Source organism: Vulpes lagopus, chromosome 3 (genome assembly GCF_018345385.1).
Source record: "Vulpes lagopus strain Blue_001 chromosome 3, ASM1834538v1, whole genome shotgun sequence".
NCBI classification, from domain to species: domain Eukaryota; kingdom Metazoa; phylum Chordata; class Mammalia; order Carnivora; family Canidae; genus Vulpes; species Vulpes lagopus.
Window position 1 is genome coordinate 68,931,761 of NC_054826.1, and position 21,938 is coordinate 68,953,698.

Here is a 21,938-nt window from a genome sequence, read left to right on the forward strand (position 1 = left end):
ACTACATGGAGCCTGCTTAAGATTCTCTCTGCCCTCGTTCCCTCCTCGCTCTTGAAAAGAAAAGAAAAGAAAAAAGAATAAAGGGGAGGGGAGGGGAGGGGGGTAGGGAATGGAAGGGAAGGGAAGGGAAGGGAAGGGAAAAGGGAAGGGAAGGGTAAAGAAGGGAAAGGAAGGGAAAGGAAGGGCAGTCCCGGATGGCTCAGCGGTTTAGCGCCGCCTTCAGCTCAGGGTGTGATCCTGGAGACCGGGAATCGAGTCCCACATCAGGCTCCCTGCATGGAACCTGCTTCTCCCTCTGCCTGTGTCTCTGCCTCTCTCTCTCATGAATAAACAAATAAAATCTAAAAAAAAAAAAAAAAAAAAAAAAAAAAGGAAGGGAAAAACCCTTAAAAAATTGATGGTGTTGGGGGATCCCTGGGTGGCGCAGCGGTTTAGCGCCTGCCTTTGGCCCAGGGCGCGATCCTGGAGACCCGGGATCGAGTCCCACATCGGGCTCCCGGTGCATGGAGCCTGCTTCTCCCTCTGCCTATGTCTCTGCCTCTCTCTCTCTCTCTCTCTCTGTGTGACTATCACAAAAAAAAAAAAAAAAAAAAAAATTGATGGTGTTGGGACGTCTGGGTGGCTTAGCAGTTAAGCCATCTGCCTTTGGCTCAGGGCATGATCCCGAGTCCCCGGATCCAGTCCCACATCGAGCTCCTTGCATGGAGCCTGCTTCTCCCTCTGCCTATGTCTCTGCCTCTCTCTCTCTGTGTCTCTCATGATTATTTATATAAAATCTTTAAAAAAAATGATGGTATCCTCAAATGCCTGGTGATTAATTTGACCATAAAGATCATGTAGAGACATGAAAAATGTATAGAAACAATATTTTTAAAAAAGATTTTCAGGGGAAGAGGGACAGAGGGAGAAGGAGAGAGAGAATCTGTAGACAAATAAGTGCTAAACATCATATTGCTCACAGTTTGATAGGTGTTTAGCCTGGTAGGTGCTGGACATAGAGTCCAATGCAGGGCTTGATCTCACAATCCTGAGATAATGATCTTAGCTGAAATCAAGAGTTGGATGCTTAAGCAACTGAGCCACCCAGGTACCCTAGAATATATATATTTAAGATTTTATTTATTTGAGAGAGAACAACAGGGAGGGAAAGGGAGAGAGAATCTAAAGCAGACACTGCAGTGAGTTCACAGCCCAATATGGGGCTTGATCCCACCACTGTGAGATCATGACTTGGGTTGATACCAAGAGTTGGATGCTCAATAAACTGAGCCACTAGACACACACAGGAACAACATTTTAAAGAATGAAATAGATACAGTATTTTAACAGCTGTTAAAAACTACAAGAACTCATGACTAGCTACCTGAAGAAGTCAGAGGGCTGGGGTAATGCTGAGGGTTGTTTATTTTTCTTTAAACCAGCTTTATTTTTATTTATTTTAATTTATTTTATTTTATTTTTTAGATTTTATTTTTTAGATTTTATTTATTTATTCATGAGAGACACAGAGAGAGAGGCAGAGACACAGGCAGAGGGAGAAGCAGGCTCCATGCAGGGAGCCCGATGTGGGACTTGTTCCTGGGTCTCCAGGATCATGCCCTGGGCTGAAGGTGGCGCTAAACCACTGGGCCACTGGGGCTGCCCTATTTTTAAAATATTTTATTTACTCATGAGACACACACAGAGAGAGAGAGGCAGAGACAGGCAGGGGAAGAAGCAGGCTCCCCATGGGGAGCCTGATGTGGGACTTAATCCCAGGACCCCAGGATCATGATCTGAGCCAAAGGCAGCCGCTCAACCATTGAGCCACCCAGGTGCCTCTGTAAACCAGCTTTAATTAGTGAAAATAACATCAACAGGAGCAGGGAGCCCATATTTATTCTTCATATTCTAACAAAGCCTCAAGTTGTTTTGTTTTGTTGTTCTTGCTCGTGTTGTTGTGCATATGTGTATGTGTATATGTAGGTGTGTGCTCAGGGTGGTGTTTGTCAACAGCAACAGTATTGATATTCTGGACCAGGTAGTTCTATGTTGTGTGAGGCTGTCATGCGCAATGTTGGCAGTATCCTGGGCCTCTGCCCACTAGATGACAGCAGTTTTCCCTTCTATCATGACATCAAAAATTGCCCCCAGTTGAGAACCACTGTTTCAGAGGATCTTTTCTAAAGATTTTATTGATTGATTGATTGAAAGAGTAGAACAGGACAGGGGCAGGGTGAAGAGAGAATCTTCCAGCAGACTCATTACCGAGCATGAAGGGATGCAGGACTTGATTGCAAGACCCTGAGATCACAACCTGAGCTGAAACCAAGAGTTGATGCTTAACCTCCTGAACCACCCAGGCACCCCTCAGAGGATCTTTTATAAACAGCAGTTTATTTTTGGGTTTGCCTGCTAAAATTATCTATAAAAACAACTGTGTTGTGTGTCTAGTGTATACATTTATTCCAATTCAGCTGGCACTTACTGGTCATGTACTATGTGCTAGACACTATGCCATGATCAGACATGATATTCCTATATATGCATTTTTATTCTTTTAAACACTAACCCAATTATTTCCAGTGACATCAAGGAGGACTGGCTTTGCATTTTTAAAGAGGAATGCCTAGTTTTAGTTCTTAAACTACTTACTGTTCCAGTTTTCCTGGTTAAATTTAGAGGGTAACAAAAGCCTTTTTTTTTTAAAGCCTCTTTGTAGCTTGGTGTGTTATATAATTTAAGAAAAACGAGCATATAGTAATACTGTGTTCAGTTTCTGCTTTAACTCATTTGGGGAAGCTTTTGATGCAGTGGCCACTTCCAAACTTGGTACCCTTCCATTGAGGATCACTGGCTCTGTGTGCCTACACTGGGTGAGAGGCTCCTGGGGTTTCTAGGGAATTCCAAAGTCATATTTCATTTTTATACCCAGAAAAGGCATGTTAAAGAATGCAGAGAAGATTTTTCCCGGCCATTGAAAGGTTTCCTCTTGCCTGGTATTTGATGAAAAAGATCAATAAAAGGGAGGGGGAGATGCTGATGTGGGAATTTCTACTTCATTGGCTACTAGAACATAACCCTCAGCTTTGGGAGCAATAACTTCAGGCAAGTTCAGCCAGATACTGTGCTAAATTGCTTTTTATATATTCTCTCACTTTACCCTTACATCACTCTAAGAGTAGGTTTTGTTTTTGTTTTTGTTTTTTGTCTAGGCTCCACACCCAGCATAGGTCCCAATGCAGGGCTTGAACTCAACAACTCTGAGATCAAGAGCCAGACATTCAACAAACTGAGCCACCCAGGCACCCCTAAGATCAGGTCTTATTATCCTCATTTTACAGATGAGAAGACAGAGGCAGAGGCAGGATAAATGATTACCTAAGTGGCTGACTTCAGGATCCCACAGCCCATGCTTTTAACCCAACATACTACCAGACTAGATGTCCTCCCCTTTTATATTGTCTCAATGGACTCTTTACTTCCCAGTTGGTAGCATGCATTGCTTTTGTTGTAATTCATTCAATGTCTGTCTTCCTCACTAGACTGCACATTCTATGAAATCTTAACCTATTCTAACTTACTCTATGACACATGGGAGTCACTAAATAGCTATCTCTTAAGTGAAATAAATCTGTTAATTAAATTATGGCAAGATCTCTTTCTAAGAGTTCTAGCTGACTAACAACTACTGATCTCTTACTGTTATTGGTAAGCAGGGTGTGCAAAGTGGTGGTGAGCTTTGGGTTCTATGATGGAGCTGGAGAGACTAGGCACCCATGAGAATCATCAGAAACAAGATGGCCTACAGTTTGAGGGCTACATTGTTGTGGACATAATTTCAAAATAGGAAATCCAAGTGCTTCAGAAGGAATCTCCCATTTCTTCCTGGATGATTTAGAACTTTCTATATCTGGGGTGCCTGGGTAGCTCACTCTGTTCAGCGTCTGCTTTCTGCTCAGGTCATGATCTCAGGATCCTGGGATCAAACCCCACATTGGATCCTGGGGATTGAGCCCCTGCTCATGGGGGAGCCTGCTTTTCCCTCTCCCTCTGCTGCTTTCCCTGCTTGTGTGCATGCTCTCTCTCTCAAATAAGTAAACAAAATCTAAAAAAGAAAGAAAGAAAGAAAGAAAGAAAGAAAGAAAGAAAGAAAGAACGAACTTTCTATATCCAAGTGCTTTTCCTTTGCTGGGATCTACCTACAGCAGAGGGACAAATGATCAAGGACTGATAACAGGATGGTCATGTTTAGACTGTCATATTTCCAAGCTGCCACAAGATGGGAGTATTTTAAAACTTTGCTCTGATTTTCTGATCATTAATGTTTGTGGGCCATCTGGTGATGAAACCTGTGTCCCAATGCAGCACACTGGAACTTCGAAAAACAAACACAGCTCTGTCTTTGCTATTGGAAATTTGACTTATGAGATTGCCAAAAGGAAATGGATATTAAATCAAGAGAATTAACAGTTGGTGTGTAACTGTTATGTGCTGCATTTGAAAATAACTGTAATGTAAAATGAAAAGATTATTGCAATGGAAATTCAGTTTTTTGCATGAATGCAGTTTCTTCTGTTAGAGCTTCCAGAGTTGAAGCTTTAGCCTAATGATTGACCATTATCTTGACCTGTGGTTCCACTGTAGAAATTCGGTTGCTTGTGGTGCATATTGCTACTATCAAACTTTCTACAGCGTTTCTGGTCCTTCAGGCAAAAAGCAAGTGCATCTTAAGTGTCCTGGGACAGAAATTACAGTTTTAGAAATTCAAATCACAATTGGTGCAATACACCAAGGTAGAGAGGACTGAAGAGCTTATGGTTAGTGAAGTGTGTATACTAGTTGATGTGCAAAAAACCCATTTGCAAAGAAATCTATTCTATTCAGAATAGATGGTGAGCTTGGCTACAACATGGGATACTTTAGTGCTTTTTGAGACTCTTGTCCTAAAGGTGGAGGGAGGGAAGCAATAGACAAGGAAAAGAAGGACAAAGGTAGGGAGTTTGGTCAGATTGGAGGAGGAAGGACTGGCAGGCACTGCACATTTCTGCGGCCATGGTGGCAAATCCAGAAAGACCAACACAGGCTTTTCATTATCACCCCTTCAATTGCCACTGAGGCCTGTGATTGCAGACTCTGCTGTAGGGAATTAATTGGCTCCTAGTTTCTCTCAGGTGTTGTATGCCCAGGCACATGGGCCTGTTTCCACACAGAACATTCAATGAGCCAAGAGACATGCTTCTTAACATAGTTGCTTTGTTGGCTGGTCTGTCCAGCATACCCTCTACCCTCTACTCGGGTGGACTACTCACTCCCCAAGCCCAGGGGTGACAGGTATTCATGCCACTTCATTCCTACCATCCTAATTTTCCTTACCTCAGCTCACAGAATCCTAGAGTGTCAAAGATTTAACAGAAAGAGAACAGAAGTGAGGTCAAGTGATTTGCCCAAGAAGCATCCCCAATATGAAGCTCTTTGCCCATATTTTCCTGTCAAACTCACCAAAATATGCCCCATTTCTAAGCCCACCTCACAGCTTCATCTTTAAAGTCCTAGATTATTTATTGTAAATAAAAATCTGTGTGTCTCAATTACATACCCTCTGCTGTTTCTCACTGTTGCTTTTCGATTCCTTGCCAGATGCTAGGTCCCTTGAACATGGGGTTGTATCTTATCCACCAGGGCTTCTCAAACTTTAATGTGCACCCAGATAACCTAGAAATATAGTTTAAAAAAAAAAGGAGAGTCTGATTCAGAAGGTCTGGAGTGGGGCCTGAGACTGTATTTCTAACAAATTCCCTTGGTAGTGGTGCTGGTGCTGCTGGCCTAGCACAGCATTTGGTAATTGGCTGATGGCTGCTTTCTCTTAGAAATGCTGCAGGAATCCGTCAAATCTGATAGACATTGGTTTTCCTGTCTGCAGTGTTTTAAAGGGATAATAAAAGTTTGTCTTTGTTATGGGTAGGTAGAGTAGTGTGGCTGGTTAAAGCATGGGTTTCAAAATAAAAGCTAACCTTTACCAAGTACTTACTGTGTGTTAGGCATTGTGAAGAACACTTTATATCATTATTGGATTTAATCTTTGGAAAGAAAAATGTTAAGTAAAACACAAAACCATTGTGTTATGTTTGGGTTATCAGATAATGATACCAATTTAAGTCATTTCTCTTTCTCCAGGACTACCGAGTGTCTATAGATTTTGAATGCAGTGCTCCTTTAAGAAAAGCTTTGTAAATCCACTAGAATTTTTATATCAGCTGATAGTTTAAAAATCATGACTGATTTCTCACAATAACCACTTATTTTGTGCCTTATATGAGGATGTGGAAAGTGTTTCAAAAGAATTTGAATCAACTAAAAGATAATGGATGCTTAACCTATATAAGTCAGATAAGTGAATTATGAATTTATTAGTATAAAGTTATACATCTTATTTCTGGGTTTTGGGGTCTTAAGAATAGTAAATTTGGCCAAAGCAAAAATGCATTTGTCTTGAGAATGCTTTAGAATTCAAAATCTAACTAGTAGCAAGAATTTGATGATTAAAAAATTTATTTTCATTCTCTAAAGGAAAACTCATATTTCTGACCCTTTTTTTCTTGAGGAAATGTGTGTGTATGTGTATATATGTATTTTTCTGATTTTACAGTAACTCTTTTGTCTAAGTACTGTTGTCTTCATTTTATAGGTGTGGAAACTGAGGCTCCATGAAATTAAATGACTTGTCCACTCTTGCACAGCTACTAGGACTTGACCCAGGATACAAATTCACATCACTTTTTAAACCATTTATTTTGAAAAATTAAAAACTTACAGAAAAGTTTTGAGAATGGTACAGTGAACATCCATATACCTTTCCTCTTGATTCACTGATTGTTACCATTTACAAAGCCCACATTCTTAGCCACTTTACCATTTATTCAGCATATTGTGACCTTAGAATATTACACAACCACTCTGTATTTGATTTCTTTATGTGCAAGTAGTTAAAAATATCTATACTGAGTGTTTTAAAAATGAAGATAAAGTGGGGCACCTGGCTGGCTCAGTTGGTAGAGCATGTTACTCTTGATCTTGGGGTCACGAGTTCAAGCTCCATATTGAACATAGAGCTTATACACACAAAAAAAGTAAAAATGAAGATGTGAGTCCAGCAAATGTTTATTGAGCTGCTACCATTCTGGGATGAATCCAACCTATAAGCCAGAACAAAATCAAGATAGCACATTGTATGCTCTCATAAAGTCAGATGTTGGGGAACAGACAGTGAAAGGATACACTGGGCAAATTCAGATGGTCTAAGCACTGGGAGAAAACAAAGCCTTTAAAGCAGTCTGGAAGGCTTCCTGGAGGAGGTGACCTCTAACCTGAGGCTTGACTCATGAAAGGGATCGAACCACGTATAGTGGGAGCAGGATGGGCCAGCCTACCCAGAGTGGATGCTGAAGATCTTTTTATTCAACAAGAAAGGGCGATTGTGGAGTTTCCCCTTGTGGAGATTGTTTAGAAGAGAGCACATGCTCTCAGGTAGACTAGATAATAACCTCATGAAAGGGCGGCCAGTAGGTTTTCCAGAGTCTGTTCTAGCTTTGTGCATCTATAGCTCCTCACAGAGTGCTACAAGCTTAGATTTCTGAGTAACAATCTTTGTAAAAGTGTCTTGACTTCCTTGGCAATTATTTCCCTTTAAGCTTGTAACTTTTAATACTAATAAGCTGTGTTATTAACTAATGGCAGTTGCTGTCCAAGGAAGTCTGATTTGTTTTTCTAGAATCTCAATAAACTTTTGTTTCTAATTTAGAAATTGGATGAAGACGTACATCAAAAAATTGCAAGAGAAATGAACCTCTCTGAAACTGCTTTTATTCGAAAACTGAACCCAACTGATAACTTTACACAAAGTAAATATGCTTTTTTTTTTTTCTTTAAGCCATTCTTGAACAGTAGCAGAAGCTACTTTTCCAGTGGGGGAATGATATTTAAGAGAGATGCCCATATACTATTTGCATACAGACAGGAGAGAAGGTGGGGAGATTCTAATTTGGTTTTGTTCATCTGGGGGAGCCCTAGGATGTTAGATAATTTGAATGTTTCTGCTCCAGATCTGTCACTGGGGAGCCCTAGGATGCTGGCCTAGACTTCACTCCTCCTTCACAATGTATTTCAGCTATTATTATAGTGAAATATTTAGAAAAGAATAAGAAAATGAAAAGTTCGTGACCTACTTGTATGGGAATGATCTTGTCTCTCTTTGGCTTTCCTCCTGAAGGTTCCTGCTTTGGATTAAGGTGGTTTACACCGGCAAGTGAGGTTCCGCTCTGTGGCCACGCTACCCTGGCTTCTGCAGCTGTGCTGTTTTACAAAATAAGTAATGTGATTTTCTTTTATGAACCTATAACTGAGCAAATAGCAAATATTTTTAAAAATTGTCACTCTTTGTAATGAATCAAAGTGACTGCTATAAAGACATTGCTGAGTCTATTCATGCCATTCATTACACTGAAACAAATATAGCCCCCGAAACTTTGGCCTTTCTGAGTATGTTCCAGGCCTGTAGGAAAGCCATGGTCATTGTTCCCTAGAATGCCATTTTATTTTGAACACGAGCTCTTTGGCGTCTGACCAGCACAGGAAAGGAGCTTGCAAGACCCAATAGGCATCTCACATGATGTGACATTTTGCTCCAAATATGTCCCCACCCACATTCAGATTCATTTCACAAGGGCTTCTTTTTCTTGAAGTAAACCATGCTCAACATAGGACTTGAACTCACGACCCCAAGATCAAAAAGTCACATGCTCTATGGACTGAGCCAGCCAAATACCCCTCACAAGAGCTTCTTCACTCTGATGTTTAAAGATTCATGAGCCCCGACTATATACATTTTCCTTGTGAAGAAATGAAGCTGCACCGAAATTCTACCAGTTTTCATCTTAGCTACATTTAGTATAATAAAGATTAGGGCTTGGTGGGAATGAGGCAGAGGAGAGATGCCTAGAAACACCAAGTGGAGATGGAAGCAGCCATGAATAGGTGTAGACAACAAACAAGAACTTAAACAAGGAAATAAACAGGAAGATATGACAGAGTAACTGTAAGGAGAACAGAGTTGGAAAAGGAGGTTCTCTGGGGAGTTACTTAGATAGGGACAATACTGAAAGGTGTTACAGCATAAGTTTCCCTAGGAAGCACATTGCATGCCAGAAGAACTGTGGGCAGTATTCTTGGGGTCAATATTGAGTAAAGAAAGCTGAATAGAACAGAGGGAGAAGTTGAGCTGCAAAGTGGTAGCAACAAAAAAAGGCCTACACCAAATCCACAGGTAAATCTGAAGCTGCGAAGATCCTTCAGGTGGTACAGTTCCAAATAGAAACAAAGCTTCAGGCCTTTATACCCTTCATCGACCAGTCCCTAACGCCCAGAATAGCAGCATGACTTTGGGTAAAGAAGCTCTGCTCACCCAAGGGCGATTTGCAGAGTGGGACTCAGCTGAGAGCTATCAGTCATGAACACCCCTGGCAGCTGGGGCAGGGCTGGGTAAAGGAGACAAGGCTTCAGGTTGCACCTGAGAGCAGGTGCTTCCTTAAATGTTGCCTCTGTATTGCCATGCCTCACCTGGTCCTAGCCTTCAGAGGGGAAGGTTGAGATGCTGGACAGCAGTATCCACTAAATAACGGGACCTTGAGTTTGAAGAATATGAAGCCACCTGTGCAAAGAATTAGAGTGGGAAGAGGAGCATTTGGGCAGAGGCAGTAGTAAATGCAAAGCCCTGAGGTGTAGTCTGTATACCTGGAGTGGCTGGAGCTCTCTGGGGGTGGCTGGCAGGAGATAGCATTGAGGCTCCTCTACAATGTAATCCATTATATGTCTTAACAAGATAATTTTGGTTTCTGTGGATAGGGGACAGAATGAAGGCAGGCCGCTACCCTGAAATATTGTTTAGGAACTCAGTCTTAAAAAGATTTAACTGAAGTTGGATTGAGTGCCTTTTGAAAACTCCACTTTGTTTGGTGTGAGGCAGAGATTTGGAATAATAGCCTTCAGACTGATCTCCCACAGGGTAGTCTTAAGGTTAGATAAGATAAGGTATGGAAAAATGCTTAGCAAATAATGATGTCTTCCACCAATTATAATGAGAACATTTTATTTATTTATTTATTTATTTATTTATTTATTTATTTATTTATTTATTTATTTATTTAATGAGAGACAGAGAGAGGCAGAGACAGAGGCAGAGGGAGAAGCAGGCTCCATGCAGGGAGCCTGACATGGGACTCAATCCTGGGTCTCCAGGATCACGCCCTTGGCTGAAGGTGGCGCTAAACCACTGAGCCACCCAGGCTGACCTATAATGAGAAAAATTAAACTTTCAGTTTTAAAGTATAAACTTTATATTCAGGGAAAGTTAGTGAACAATGCCAGATTTCCTTGCCTTTTAGGTATGGCTAAGTTTTACAGAAATATTAAGGGGTAGAAAAGACTTAGGTCACAAATCTGTTTTCACTAAAAATGTTACCCACATTGAGATCAGATAAGTGGTCCAAGTTGTATCAGTAACATGAAGGGCTAGTATATCAGCGTTGTGGTCCAGTCTTTAAATAAAAATTTTTTGTATAGCTTGGTTTATTCAGGGTAAGCTTGATTTGTTTCTAATAGATTGTTGTTTATAATTTGTATATTCTGTTTGTCATCCCCTTGGCATATTTTAGACTAGTATTATTTATACAATACAGTATTGCAGGTGGGTATTTAAAAATCTGCATTAGAAAACACTATTATATCCCTGAGGTAGGTTTAATTATTACCCCATTTTATTGATGAGGAAATTGAGGCTTAAGGAGGTTAGGTAATTGCTCAGGGGCACAATTACTCATTATAATAAGGAGCTGGCATTTGAAGCCTTGCAGTATGATGTCAAGTCCAATCAGTTATGTTCTTAGCTCTTAAGTGAGAATCCAGTGAGGGCTGTCTCTACTCTGACCCCAGTAACCGAAACCTGAACCTCTCCTCACAGAAAAAGGCAGCACTGCCAGGGAATCTAAGGCAACACAATAGTGATCAAAACAGATGTACAAATATATAACAAAATTAATTTTCCTATTTCTTGATTTCCTTTCATAGAGTTTTCTAATTTACAAAGTAAGACTCCTTTTTTTTTTTTTTTTGGCCAGAAAATGTGAATAACACTCTAACCTTTGTCACTCTGAGTGGGGAACTAAAGGCCAGAAGAGCAGAGGATGGTATTATCCTGGATCTGCCTCTTTATCCTGCCCACCCCCAGGTCAGCTCTTTCTTACTATTGCCATGAACTGTATTAATGGACAGCTTTCCTGTTTTACAATGGTCTCATCTTTTTTCCTCATCTAGGACTTCCATGAAGTGGAGGACTTGATAAAAGTAGGTAAAAAAGAATTAAACCTAAGCTCGTGTGATTTGGTCACTTGTTTGAACACAAAGATTCAGTACCATTTGGGCATCTGGGTGGCTCAGTTGGTTAAGCATCTGCCTTTGGCTCAGGTTATGATCCCAGGATCCTGGGATTGAGCCCCGGGGTCCTATGATCCTGCAATTGAGCCCTGGGTTGGAGTCCCTGCTCAGCAGGGAGTCTGCTTCTCCCTCTCCCTTTCTCCCACCCTCTGCTTGTCCTCTCTCACTTTCTCTCAAGTAAATAAATAAAATCTTAAAAGAAAATTCAATAACATATGACCCCCAAAGATAGGCCTTCTATCAGTATAAATGTTCCCGCATATGCTTGGATGTAAAGTGCATTTGAGGTGTGAATTTTAGTGTTGACTCTATTTGGTGAGAAGTTTGAGCAGTTGTCCCTAACTCTTCATTGCCAGCAGTAGCCTCCTGAAGTAAGGGGGAGGAGAGACTGCTGGTGTTGGGCTGAGCATGAAAGCAATAAAAACTTGTTATTATTTAATAACAATCATGCTAATGAACATTTTTGAGAGTCGCCCCTGCGTAGTCCATAGTACTAAGCTTTTCACATGCAACTATCTCATTTAATACTGGTTGAAATCGGTGCTACAGTTGTCTTAATGGGGATTCCAGAGGGCCAGAGGGCCCGAAAGCCCTGGATGACCTGGGACTTAGTTTGTAGAGAAGGAAGGGCCCAGTCAGGACCAGGGCAAGGGATGCAGTGAGAAAACCAATTCTCACTAAATGACCTATTGTGGGTACCACTGGGGTGTTTCTCTGTGAATTTTCAACTATAGCATTTATAATTTCTTTAGTGTCTTGCATTATCTACATTTTCAAAAAATAAAAGCAAGCATTACAGATTCCGATTTTACACTGTGCCTATGTCTTGGGTTTTACCAGACAAGCCAAATTCATAAATGAACTGCTTAAACATGTTGACAAGAAAATGGAAAATATTCACTGTATAGACCTTGTTCATGGTAGAAAGAACTTAACGTGGTATCTCTAAGCCTCAGGGGTCAGCATTGGTAATGGGGTGGTGATTAAGGGCTTTCTATCCTGAGTATTGTTATTTTGTGTTTCTAGAAATTGGCAATAAGATTCTCAGCTGAAAATTAGACTTTCAAATTGACATAAGAATCCATGCAGAGGAAGGCTGAATGACCCCTTCGAGAAACTGAAAAGCCCCGAGAACAGATGGGATCTGGCTGCAAGAGATTCCATTTTCAGAGGGAGGGACATTATTTAGCAGTGGTCACAGGAGCAGATAGCCGAAGCACCACCCAAAGCGGAGGGAGTTTTGGCTTTGGGACCTGGAGCATCTCAGTCACTAAAGAAAGTTAGAGAACCTGAAGTGACCTAATGATAGCCAGATAACTACTATGTAATTTTCATCTACTCTACCCACAGCCAGGGGTGGTTCCAGAGGGTGACTTGGAGGGGTTTCCACCCCCTCCTTCCTCATCCCTTTCAGCGCTCCAAGTCAACAATGTTCTAGGTCATGTGCAGTCTTAGGTAAAGGGTGAATCAAGGTATCTTTAGAAAATGTTGCTGTGTTACTGATCTGTAGCATACAATCTAAGTGAAAACAGTGCTTGCCACACAGAGCAGCATTAAGATGAGTGCTGTAGTCCCCACTTCCATTCATACTGCTGGCCTGGAGACCTTACCATGTAGAATCTTCTAGTTACTGTTGCTGGGACTCCATATATATTATAAACTCCTGAGGAGTTTTTGGTCTATCTCCACAGACTGCTATAGGTGACACCCTGGTCCAAGACATTCGCTATTCTCCAGATACCCGAAAGCTCCTTGTCCGACTCAGTGATACTTATAAGAGGTAAACAAGATTTCTGGCTTCATCAGCACTTTGGGGAGGGCTGAGAACTCTATAGCTCTGGCTTTATCTGTGCTATATCCAGTCAAAATGTGATTTATGCAGTCAGAGAGCTTTATTCCCAGGAAGAAAGATATTTTCCTTGCTCTTTCCTCCCCTCCTGCTGAGCTGTTTGGGCAAGCCACACCCTCTTTTGCTTTATAGACTCTGTGTAGTGGTCTGCGAGATGGGTTGTCTTAATCCATCCCATTTATGAACAAGGTCATTTCTGGAGAACCTGAAGGTGAACACACAAGATCTGTTGCAAGTGGAAAACACAGGGAAGGTGAAAGGACTCATTCTCACCCTTAAAGGAGAGCCTGGAGGGCAGACCCAAACATTTGACTTTTACTCCAGATATTTTGCACCGTGGGTTGGTGTGGCTGAAGATCCTGTAACAGGTACTTTTTGACTTGGATCCTGGGGAGGGTTCAGTGGTAGAGGAGGGTAACAAATAGCTCTATAAGTGCCCTTCACATGACCTTTCAGGTTTTTGAGCTGTTTTTGTTTCCCTATTTCCCCATTCCTTCACTGAAGTCTCATGTGAAAACCACAGAATGAAGGAGGCAGTATAGCAGGGTTAAAACTTCATTCGGACAGCCTGGGTTTGCATCCTAGCTGCTTTACTGTTGACCTTGGGCAAATGACTTAACGTCTTAAAGTTTCTATTTCCCTTGTTGTGATGAGTACCGGATGTTACATGTAAGTGATGAATCACTGAATTCTACTCCTGAAACCAAAATTACACTATATGTTAACTAAGTAAAAATTAAATAAAAACTAAAAAAATAAAAAATAATAATAAAGTTTCTATTCCCTCCCCTATCGAATGTTAGTAATACTTCATAGAGTTATGTAAAAACAGTGCATGGTAAGTGCTTAGCCCAGTGCCTGGCACATGATAAGTGCCCAATAACTATTAGCTGTTTTAATAATAATGATGAAACAATTCCTTGAACCAACACTTCCAGATCTGCCATTTGCAAAATTCAGGGGCCTATGTCCACTATAGTCACAAAGCCGTTCTTTTTTCTTTTCTTTTCTTTTCTTTTCTTTTCTTCTTTTCTTTTCTTTTCTTTTCTTTTCTTTTCTTTCTTTTCTTTTCTTTCTTTTCTTTCTTTTTTTCTTTTCTTTTCTTCTTTTCTTTTCTTTATTTTCTCTTTTCTCTTCTTTTCTTTTCTTTTCTTTTCTTTTTTCTTTTCTTCTTTTCTTTTTTCCGATGACCAACCTGCATTATCATTGGCACCTAAATAAGATTTGTTTTTTGAAGGATAAGCTCCTGGTATGTAGGTGGGAAATTGGGACAGGGATGGCTTTCCCAGAACTGCCCCAAAGTGGGTGGGATGGGTTTGGGAAGATAGGTACTCAAGATCTACTGGCCAGAAGCAGAGGGATGACATCAAAGATCGGCAAGAATGTGAAGTTTCCTCCTTTCATCCCCTCTGAGAAGAGTGAGCTAAGCAGAAAAAGGGAGGAATGCTTGATGGAAGAGGTTGGTGGATAGGATGGTGGCCAGGGCAGAAGGAGGCTGGGAAGAACCTTTGAGGCTCCAACTCTGGACAAAAGACAGAGGCCGGGATGGTTTTAGGACTTTTACTTAGTCTCTGAGAAAGAAAACATATGAAATTCAAAGCTCAGCAAAGCACTTTTTTTTAGAGACTCAGGAAAATGCCCAATGACATCCAAACAGTACCGCTTGATGCTCACCCGTGAAAAAAGACGTTTCAAGTAGATTTATATATAGCTGCTTTATGAAGATTTTAATTGGTACAGAGGGCAATGTTCTCTCCTGTAATAATGCTTTTCTTAAGTGGGACAGTCTTGGGACAGTGATGATCAGCCATCTCAGCTTGTTGGAGACTGAGGGATTTCTCAGCATATAGGCCCTTTGGTGCTAACACCAGGACACCCATGGGAGAACTGGGATGATTGGTCACCCTAGATGGAGCTCTTCATGACTTTTAGTACGTTTTCCTGAAGAAAACTCATCCTTTTCTCTCCCCAAAGACTTTTCTGTCAGTTATTACTTTATATTTTGTTTCTTAATTTTATTTATTTATTAGATTTTAAAAATTTATTTATTCATAAGGGACACAGAGAGAGAGGCAGAGACACAGGCAGAGGGAGAAGCAGGCCCCATGCAGGGAACCTGACGTGGGACTCCATCCCGGGTCTCCAGGATCATGCCCGGGACTGAAGGCAGTGCTAAACCGCTGAGCCACGCGGGCTGCCCTGTTTCTTCATTTTAATATCTATTCACTGATATAAAACTAGGCCACAATTGAGTGAAAAAAATACCTCACTAAAAGAAAGTTCATTTGGCATCAAAAGAAAATGTACGCTTAATGGAAAATTTAACCTTTTGTCAGAGTTCCCAGTTTTCCTTGCATGTTCATCCTAGGAGGAAGGAGAAAGATATCTTTCCTTTGAAAGATAAAGATTTGGGTTGAAGCCCTCACAGGCTGACAATGAACTGATAGGACAAAAATTATAATCTGCAGTTTACTAATTCAAAAAGATCTATGCACCTGTGTTTATTGCAGCATTATGTACCAAAGCCGAGAGATGGAAGCAACCCAAGTGATGGATGGTAGCTACACTTGTGGTGAGCATAGGGTAACATACAGAGAAGTTTAATCACTATGTTGTATACCTGAAACTAATGTAATATTGAGTGTCTACTAGACTCAAATTAAAAATTAGAAAAACTTGCAGTTTAATTCAGCTTTCAGAAAGTATAAAACATAGCAGATATATCATTTGAAGGAACTTATTCAGAAATACTGTATCTTCCTTTCTATGTCCATTCGTAATTTCACACTCTACTGTGGCCATGGCCAACATAATGACAAAGGCATCTAAGGTTTAGTCAAACCACATAGTTGTTTGTGATTGCTTCTAAATTTATAACAGTGTCACTCCTGTTTTTGTATCATAATTTTTCACTTCTTTTTAAGGGTCTGCGCATGCTGTTCTCAGCAGCTACTGGTCCCAGCAACTGGGGAAGAAAGACATGCATGGTAGGGCAGGGTTTTTTTTCAATTTTTTAAAAATTGCTAACTTTAGGCTAGGATTCCTTCTCATATGTACTCTTTACTTGAAGTTGTAATAAAATGTCATGTATCACCCATGTGAAAATGAAAGGTTTTCAATTCCTTCATCTTGAATCCTCTACTCAGAACATCTTCCACCCCTGTCCTTTCCAACACACAGATACACTTCTAATACAGTATACACAGTAAGTGTCCAATAAATGTATGTTGAATAAAATTAACTGTATAACTTTGGCTCAGTGAGGTTATTGAGAGTGTGACAAGTTGAAATCAGATGATTGCCAAAGTTCCTTATTGCCATTGCTAGGCACAAGATTGAATCAAACAATTTGCTTTTGAACCAAGTACCCCAGTGATTAATATATTGCTTGGGGGCAGAGAAAATAGATTACAGCCAATGGAGGCTACATAGTCCCAATAATCAAAGTAGCAATCTGACCCTACAGGATGGAAGTCTGACCTAGTGGGAGGGTGAGGCCTCTGTGAGTCTGATTTGGGGATAGCTGGTTGGCTCGTCTTGCTTTGGTGATCCTAGTTACTCCCCTACACACTGAACTCCAGGAAGGCTGAAGCTGTGCCTCTTTTTTTGCCTGACGTGTGGTTGCTTGATACGCACAACAGGTGAACAAATTCCTTGTCCCTTTTGGAAAGATGAGGCTGTCTCAGGAGGGCCAAGATCACCCCTCTTTATTTATTTAGACTTCTAGTCCATGCCTCTATCTTATCACATGTCCTTGCTTATTCCTAGACGGAAGTGGGGAGGAAACTCTGGGTGGGGTGTGTCTGGGACATTGTGGGAACTAATAGAGGAAATGACTCAGGAAGAAAAGATGTGGAGCTGTGTGTTTTGTGGATCAAATTGTGTTTGTGGCCCCTGGATCTTCAGGAGAACAGAGCAGGCTGGGCAGTATGATAGATAGATGAAGAAATTTATACTTTGAGCTGGGAGGATTCTGGAACTTATACTAAGAGGTCTTTCACTATGTTTTGTTAATTAGAAAGGGTGAAAAGGAACAATATCAATTTGTGACTTGTTTTATGTTTTCTTTAGCCTTTCAGTGTTCCCGCCGAGGAGGAGAACTGGAGATTTCACTGTGCCCCGATGGACGAGTTGACATTAAGGGTGGCACTGCTATTGTTTTAGAGGGCACTCTGACAACCTAGATGTGGTCGTGGTTCTTTTGATGCCACTATTTTGCTATTTTGAATGACTAAGTATTTTCTGCATAAAAAGAAATGGAAGTGGCTGCCTTTACCAAACTTGCATAGCAGTTCACTTCATCCTCACGTTAGAAATAGAAAAATGAAAACATATTAATGGGAATTTAATCACGCTTTCTAACTAATTCACTAATGGAGTTTTGACTCTACCTGTGAGTGTATTTGCAGTGGTAGTAACCAGTAACAAAATAATGTTGTCACCTGATTATGACTACCAATAACACAATGAGGAACAAATTTATGGGGAGTAAGAGCAAATCATTTAAACGCAGGTATGAGTATCTGATAGACTATTTTGTAGCCTTTAAAAAGACCCAATAATCATTTGGAAATATTGAAAAATACTTCATGATATAATTCTAAGAAAGAGAATTCAAAATGTTAGCATTGTTATGTCTGTGTACAATATGAATTTATATGGACAAAGATGGGTTATGAAGATAGAAAGGTGAAAGCTATTCATATGTGTGTGTGGACAGGTAAGATTGGGAGTCATTTTAATGCACCTAAGAAATTATTTCCCTTATTGGAACACACTCATGTTCAATAACTAACAATCAGAACATATAACAGAATGACCAATAAAGTCAGAAATTTCAAAAGATGTATGTGTATTAGTGTGGTAGTAAAATTAAACACTAAAAGCAAATGTAATGTCTTTTTCTTGATGTATGGCTTTAGAGCTATAGCTTAAAAGGCATTGTTCTCTTACCTTAATAAAATTGGTTTTGGGATGCCTGGATGGCTCAGTGGTTGAGCATCTGCTTTCGGCTCAGGGTGTGATCCCGGGGTCCTGGGATTGAATCCCACATCAGGCTCTCCGCAGGGAGCCTGCTTCTCTCTCTGCCTATATCTCTACTTCTTTCTGTGTGTCTCTCATGAATAAATAAATAAAATCTTAAAAAAAAATAAAATTGGTTTTAACATAACTTTCAGTTAAATCTGTAATGTTGATTATCTGTTATTGGCTCTGGGATGGGGGCTTTTTCAAGTCATTAATAGTGTTTGTTTAAGGTGATCTCATTGATGGTAATTCTTAACCATCTCAAAAACTGCAAGCTAATCAGTTAGAAATTCCAATAGTGTCCCAATTTTGTTTTCTATTTTTATTAATTTTTTCTAAGGCATATAACAGTGAATTTATTCTAGCAATAATCTTGTATTTCCCATAATTTACAGTGAAGTAAACAATTCACTAGCCTGAATTAACTTAATGAGTAACCAATGATCTGCCACATACCTCACAGCTTCTTGCAACTCATCAGTGGATCATGACACCAAGGGTGAGAATTACAGAGGCTTTTCACAAGGTTTTCTCAATCTGGGACTGAATTGTATGAATGATTTTATATAAACGCATAGTTGAAAGGGTCTGAATTTTATCATCCAAATGTATGCTCTTTTTAAAAAATATTTATTTAAAAAATTACAGTATCATTAATATACAGTGTTATATTAGTTTCAGGTGTACAATATAGTGATTCAACAATTCTGTATACTCAGGGCTCATCTCGATAAGTGTACTCTTAATCTCCTAAGTTCTTAATAGATATTTTTGGGATACAAGTTCCTGAGGTGACTCTGCATTCTTTTTTGCATGAAAGTTGTTATTTGAAACATCTGAGTTGACTTTTCATCCTATATTTTAAAGGATTTTTATTTATTTATTTGATAGAGTGTGCAGCAGGGGTGGGGAGGGGCAGAGGGAGAGGGAGAAGTAGACTCCCTGCTGAGTTGAGTCCTCCTCAATCCCAGTATCTTGAGATCATGACCTGAGCTGAAGGTAGATGCTTAACTGAGCCACCCAGGTGCGACTTCATCCTATATTTTTAAACCTTATATTAACTTTTATAAGTTACTTTAAAAAAATCGTCCATTTAGAAATGAGCAGTTGAGTCAGAATAGTCAGGGCATAGTCTGATCATATTTACTGTGTTTACTTGGTCAACCTGGTCAAAGACTGAGTGGCTGTAGGGGTCATAGTGCTCCAGAGGGGCAGCCAAGGAAACGGGTGGGGCAGGAGAGGGAATACCCAAATGGATAATAAGAAGAAATGAAATGACATCTTTGGGTAGCAGGAGCAAAGAGCTTCTAGAATCAGCATACTGTGCAGAGTGAGTTTTTTGCTGATATAAGTAGGGTGGGTTTGAGGGTGCAGATTTTCCCTTGCCTCTTCTGCTTCTGCACACTTCTTACCTACCTACTCTGATTAAGAGTGGACATAGTGTAATGTGTAGGGAGATTGTTAGAGATGTATCCCAGCACTCAAGTATAATATTGCCATTGCTTGAAACAAGAGCTCCCATCAAAGTTGGCATCCTTGGGTATATTGAGTTAGATTGGGTTATCTTAATGTAGGAAATGCCTACAAAATCAGAGGCTTGATATAATAATAATCAACTTATTCAATCAATATAATCAACTCAATCAATATAATAATAAACTTTTATTTTCACTCCTATCACTTGTCTAGTACAAGTCAGGAGGGGTTCTGTTCCTTGGTCATGCAGTGGCCCAGGCTGATTTTGCATTCTGCTATTTCAACATGAGGCCTCAGGTGCTGCAGCAGGAGGAAAGAGTGTATGGAAGTCTCCCTCTGATTGCCTCAGATGTGATAGGTGTCAATTCTGCTCAAAGCTTATTGGCCAGACCTGATTATATACCCTTATCTAAGAGCAAGGGAACTGAGAAATGTGGGGGAACTCATGGATATATTCTGCATATGGTAAATATAGCTGCCACACCTGGGGAAGTTGTTTAAGCCATTCAGATGGCATGCACTCGGTGGTATTACTTGGGTAAATTCATCACAGACCAGGGACTCAGCGGTGCAGGTTCAGAAGCCTATTATGTAAATGTACCAAGAATGAATCTATCTTTCAGGTGCAGAGTCACATTTACCTATACTGATGTGTAAAACCAGAATGCCAATTTTTTATTTTACAATGAGAAGTTTAATCCTAGAATGGATTAGATCAGAGCATTTTCTCTCCATTTGCATATGTTTGGGAAGCCAAATTATTATTTTTAAAGATTTTATTTATTCATGAGAGAGACAGAGGCAGAGACACAGGCAGAGGGAGGAAGCAGGCTCCTTGCAGGGAGCCTGATGCAGGACTTGATCCCAGGACCCAGGATTATGACCTGAGCCAAAGGCAGACGCTCAACCACTGAGCCACCCAGGTGCCCCAGGAAGCCAAATTATAATCAGAAAGTGGCTTTATGAACATGGATCTGAAACAAGGAGAGTCAGCAAAATGGACCTAAATGACAGATATCATCAAGACATAATCTTCCCCACTTTAATGACGTATTAGATTTCCATCATAATGCATTTACTTTGCTTGAATTTAACTATATATGCTGTTGGCATGGTTCAATGTTTTTTAGTGTTTAAATATATTTATTTTTAAGACTCCAGTGGTCCCTAATTCAAGCCAACAACTTTATCTAGCACTCAACCAGTGAGGTGTTCCAGCACTAGAAAAAAACTGGCAGTATTGAGCTTATACATTGATATATCAGTCTACTATGCTTTATAAGTTATGTACAGGATTTTTTTTTTTTTTGTACAGGATTTTCAAGGACATTTTGGACAGCACACAATTTTTGCCTTATGTACTACGTGTGGTAGGTAGCCTGCCTCCAAAATGACTCTCAACAATCCTGCCTTCTGCTACTCAAGCCCTTGTGCACTTTTTTTTTTTTTTTTTTTTATGATAGTCACAGAGAGAGAGAGAGAGAGGCAGAGACACAGGCGGAGGGAGAAGCAGGCTCCATGCACCGGGAGCCCGATGTGGGATTCGATCCCGGGTCTCCAGGATCGCGCCCTGGGCCAAAGGCAGGCGCCAAACCGCTGCGCCACCCAGGGATCCCCCCCCTTGTGCACTTTACTCCCACATTTCACAAGGTTTGGTCTATGTGACCAAAAGAATATTCAGCAGTGATGGTATGTTACTTCTGAGATTAAGTTATAAAAAACTGCATTTTATGTTTCCATAGATATGTGTATGTGTCTTTCTCATTACTTGCTCTGTGAGAAGTCAGCTGCCCCTTGTGACCTTGTGAACTGCCTTAAGGAGACGCTGATCAACAGCCATATGAATGGGCTTGGAAGCAGACGGTCTAGCCCATCAAGACTTGGATGCCTGTAGTCCTGCTGACATTTCAACTGTAGGCTTCTAAGACCCTGAACCAGAGGCACCAGCCTAAGCTGTGCCAAATTTCTGACCTGAAAACTCTGAAATAATAAATGTTTGTTTTTAAATGACTAGGTTATGAGGTAATTAGTTTTATAGCAATAGAGAACGAATACACATGCTACCTATTTAATTTTATTCTGAAAAATTCAAACATATACAAAAGTATAAAGAATATTTAAT

The 21,938-nt window shown here is 40.3% G+C and overlaps 1 protein-coding gene across 3 annotated transcripts in view; it reads left to right on the top strand.

Annotated features, from left to right (window-relative positions):
- Positions 1-18,298, top strand: part of PBLD (phenazine biosynthesis like protein domain containing) — a 43,075-nt gene extending 24,777 nt beyond the window's left edge. Inside the window, exons 1-9 of one of the 3 annotated variants that reach the window (XM_041750760.1) lie at positions 6,668-6,811; positions 7,781-7,880; positions 8,249-8,347; positions 11,151-11,260; positions 11,347-11,376; positions 13,158-13,246; positions 13,505-13,683; positions 16,240-16,302; positions 17,387-18,298. In XM_041750760.1, the coding sequence (XP_041606694.1) occupies positions 6,809-6,811; positions 7,781-7,880; positions 8,249-8,347; positions 11,151-11,260; positions 11,347-11,376; positions 13,158-13,246; positions 13,505-13,683; positions 16,240-16,302; positions 17,387-17,499 (786 nt within the window). In that variant the 5' untranslated portion in view covers positions 6,668-6,808 and the 3' untranslated portion in view covers positions 17,500-18,298. Of the gene's footprint in view, positions 1-6,667; positions 6,812-7,780; positions 7,881-8,248; positions 8,348-11,150; positions 11,261-11,346; positions 11,377-13,157; positions 13,247-13,504; positions 13,684-16,239; positions 16,303-17,386 lie in introns of those variants that run through there. The other 2 variants (XM_041750759.1, XM_041750758.1) reach the window with 2 other exon arrangements.
- The last annotated feature ends 3,640 nt before the right edge of the window (positions 18,299-21,938 follow it).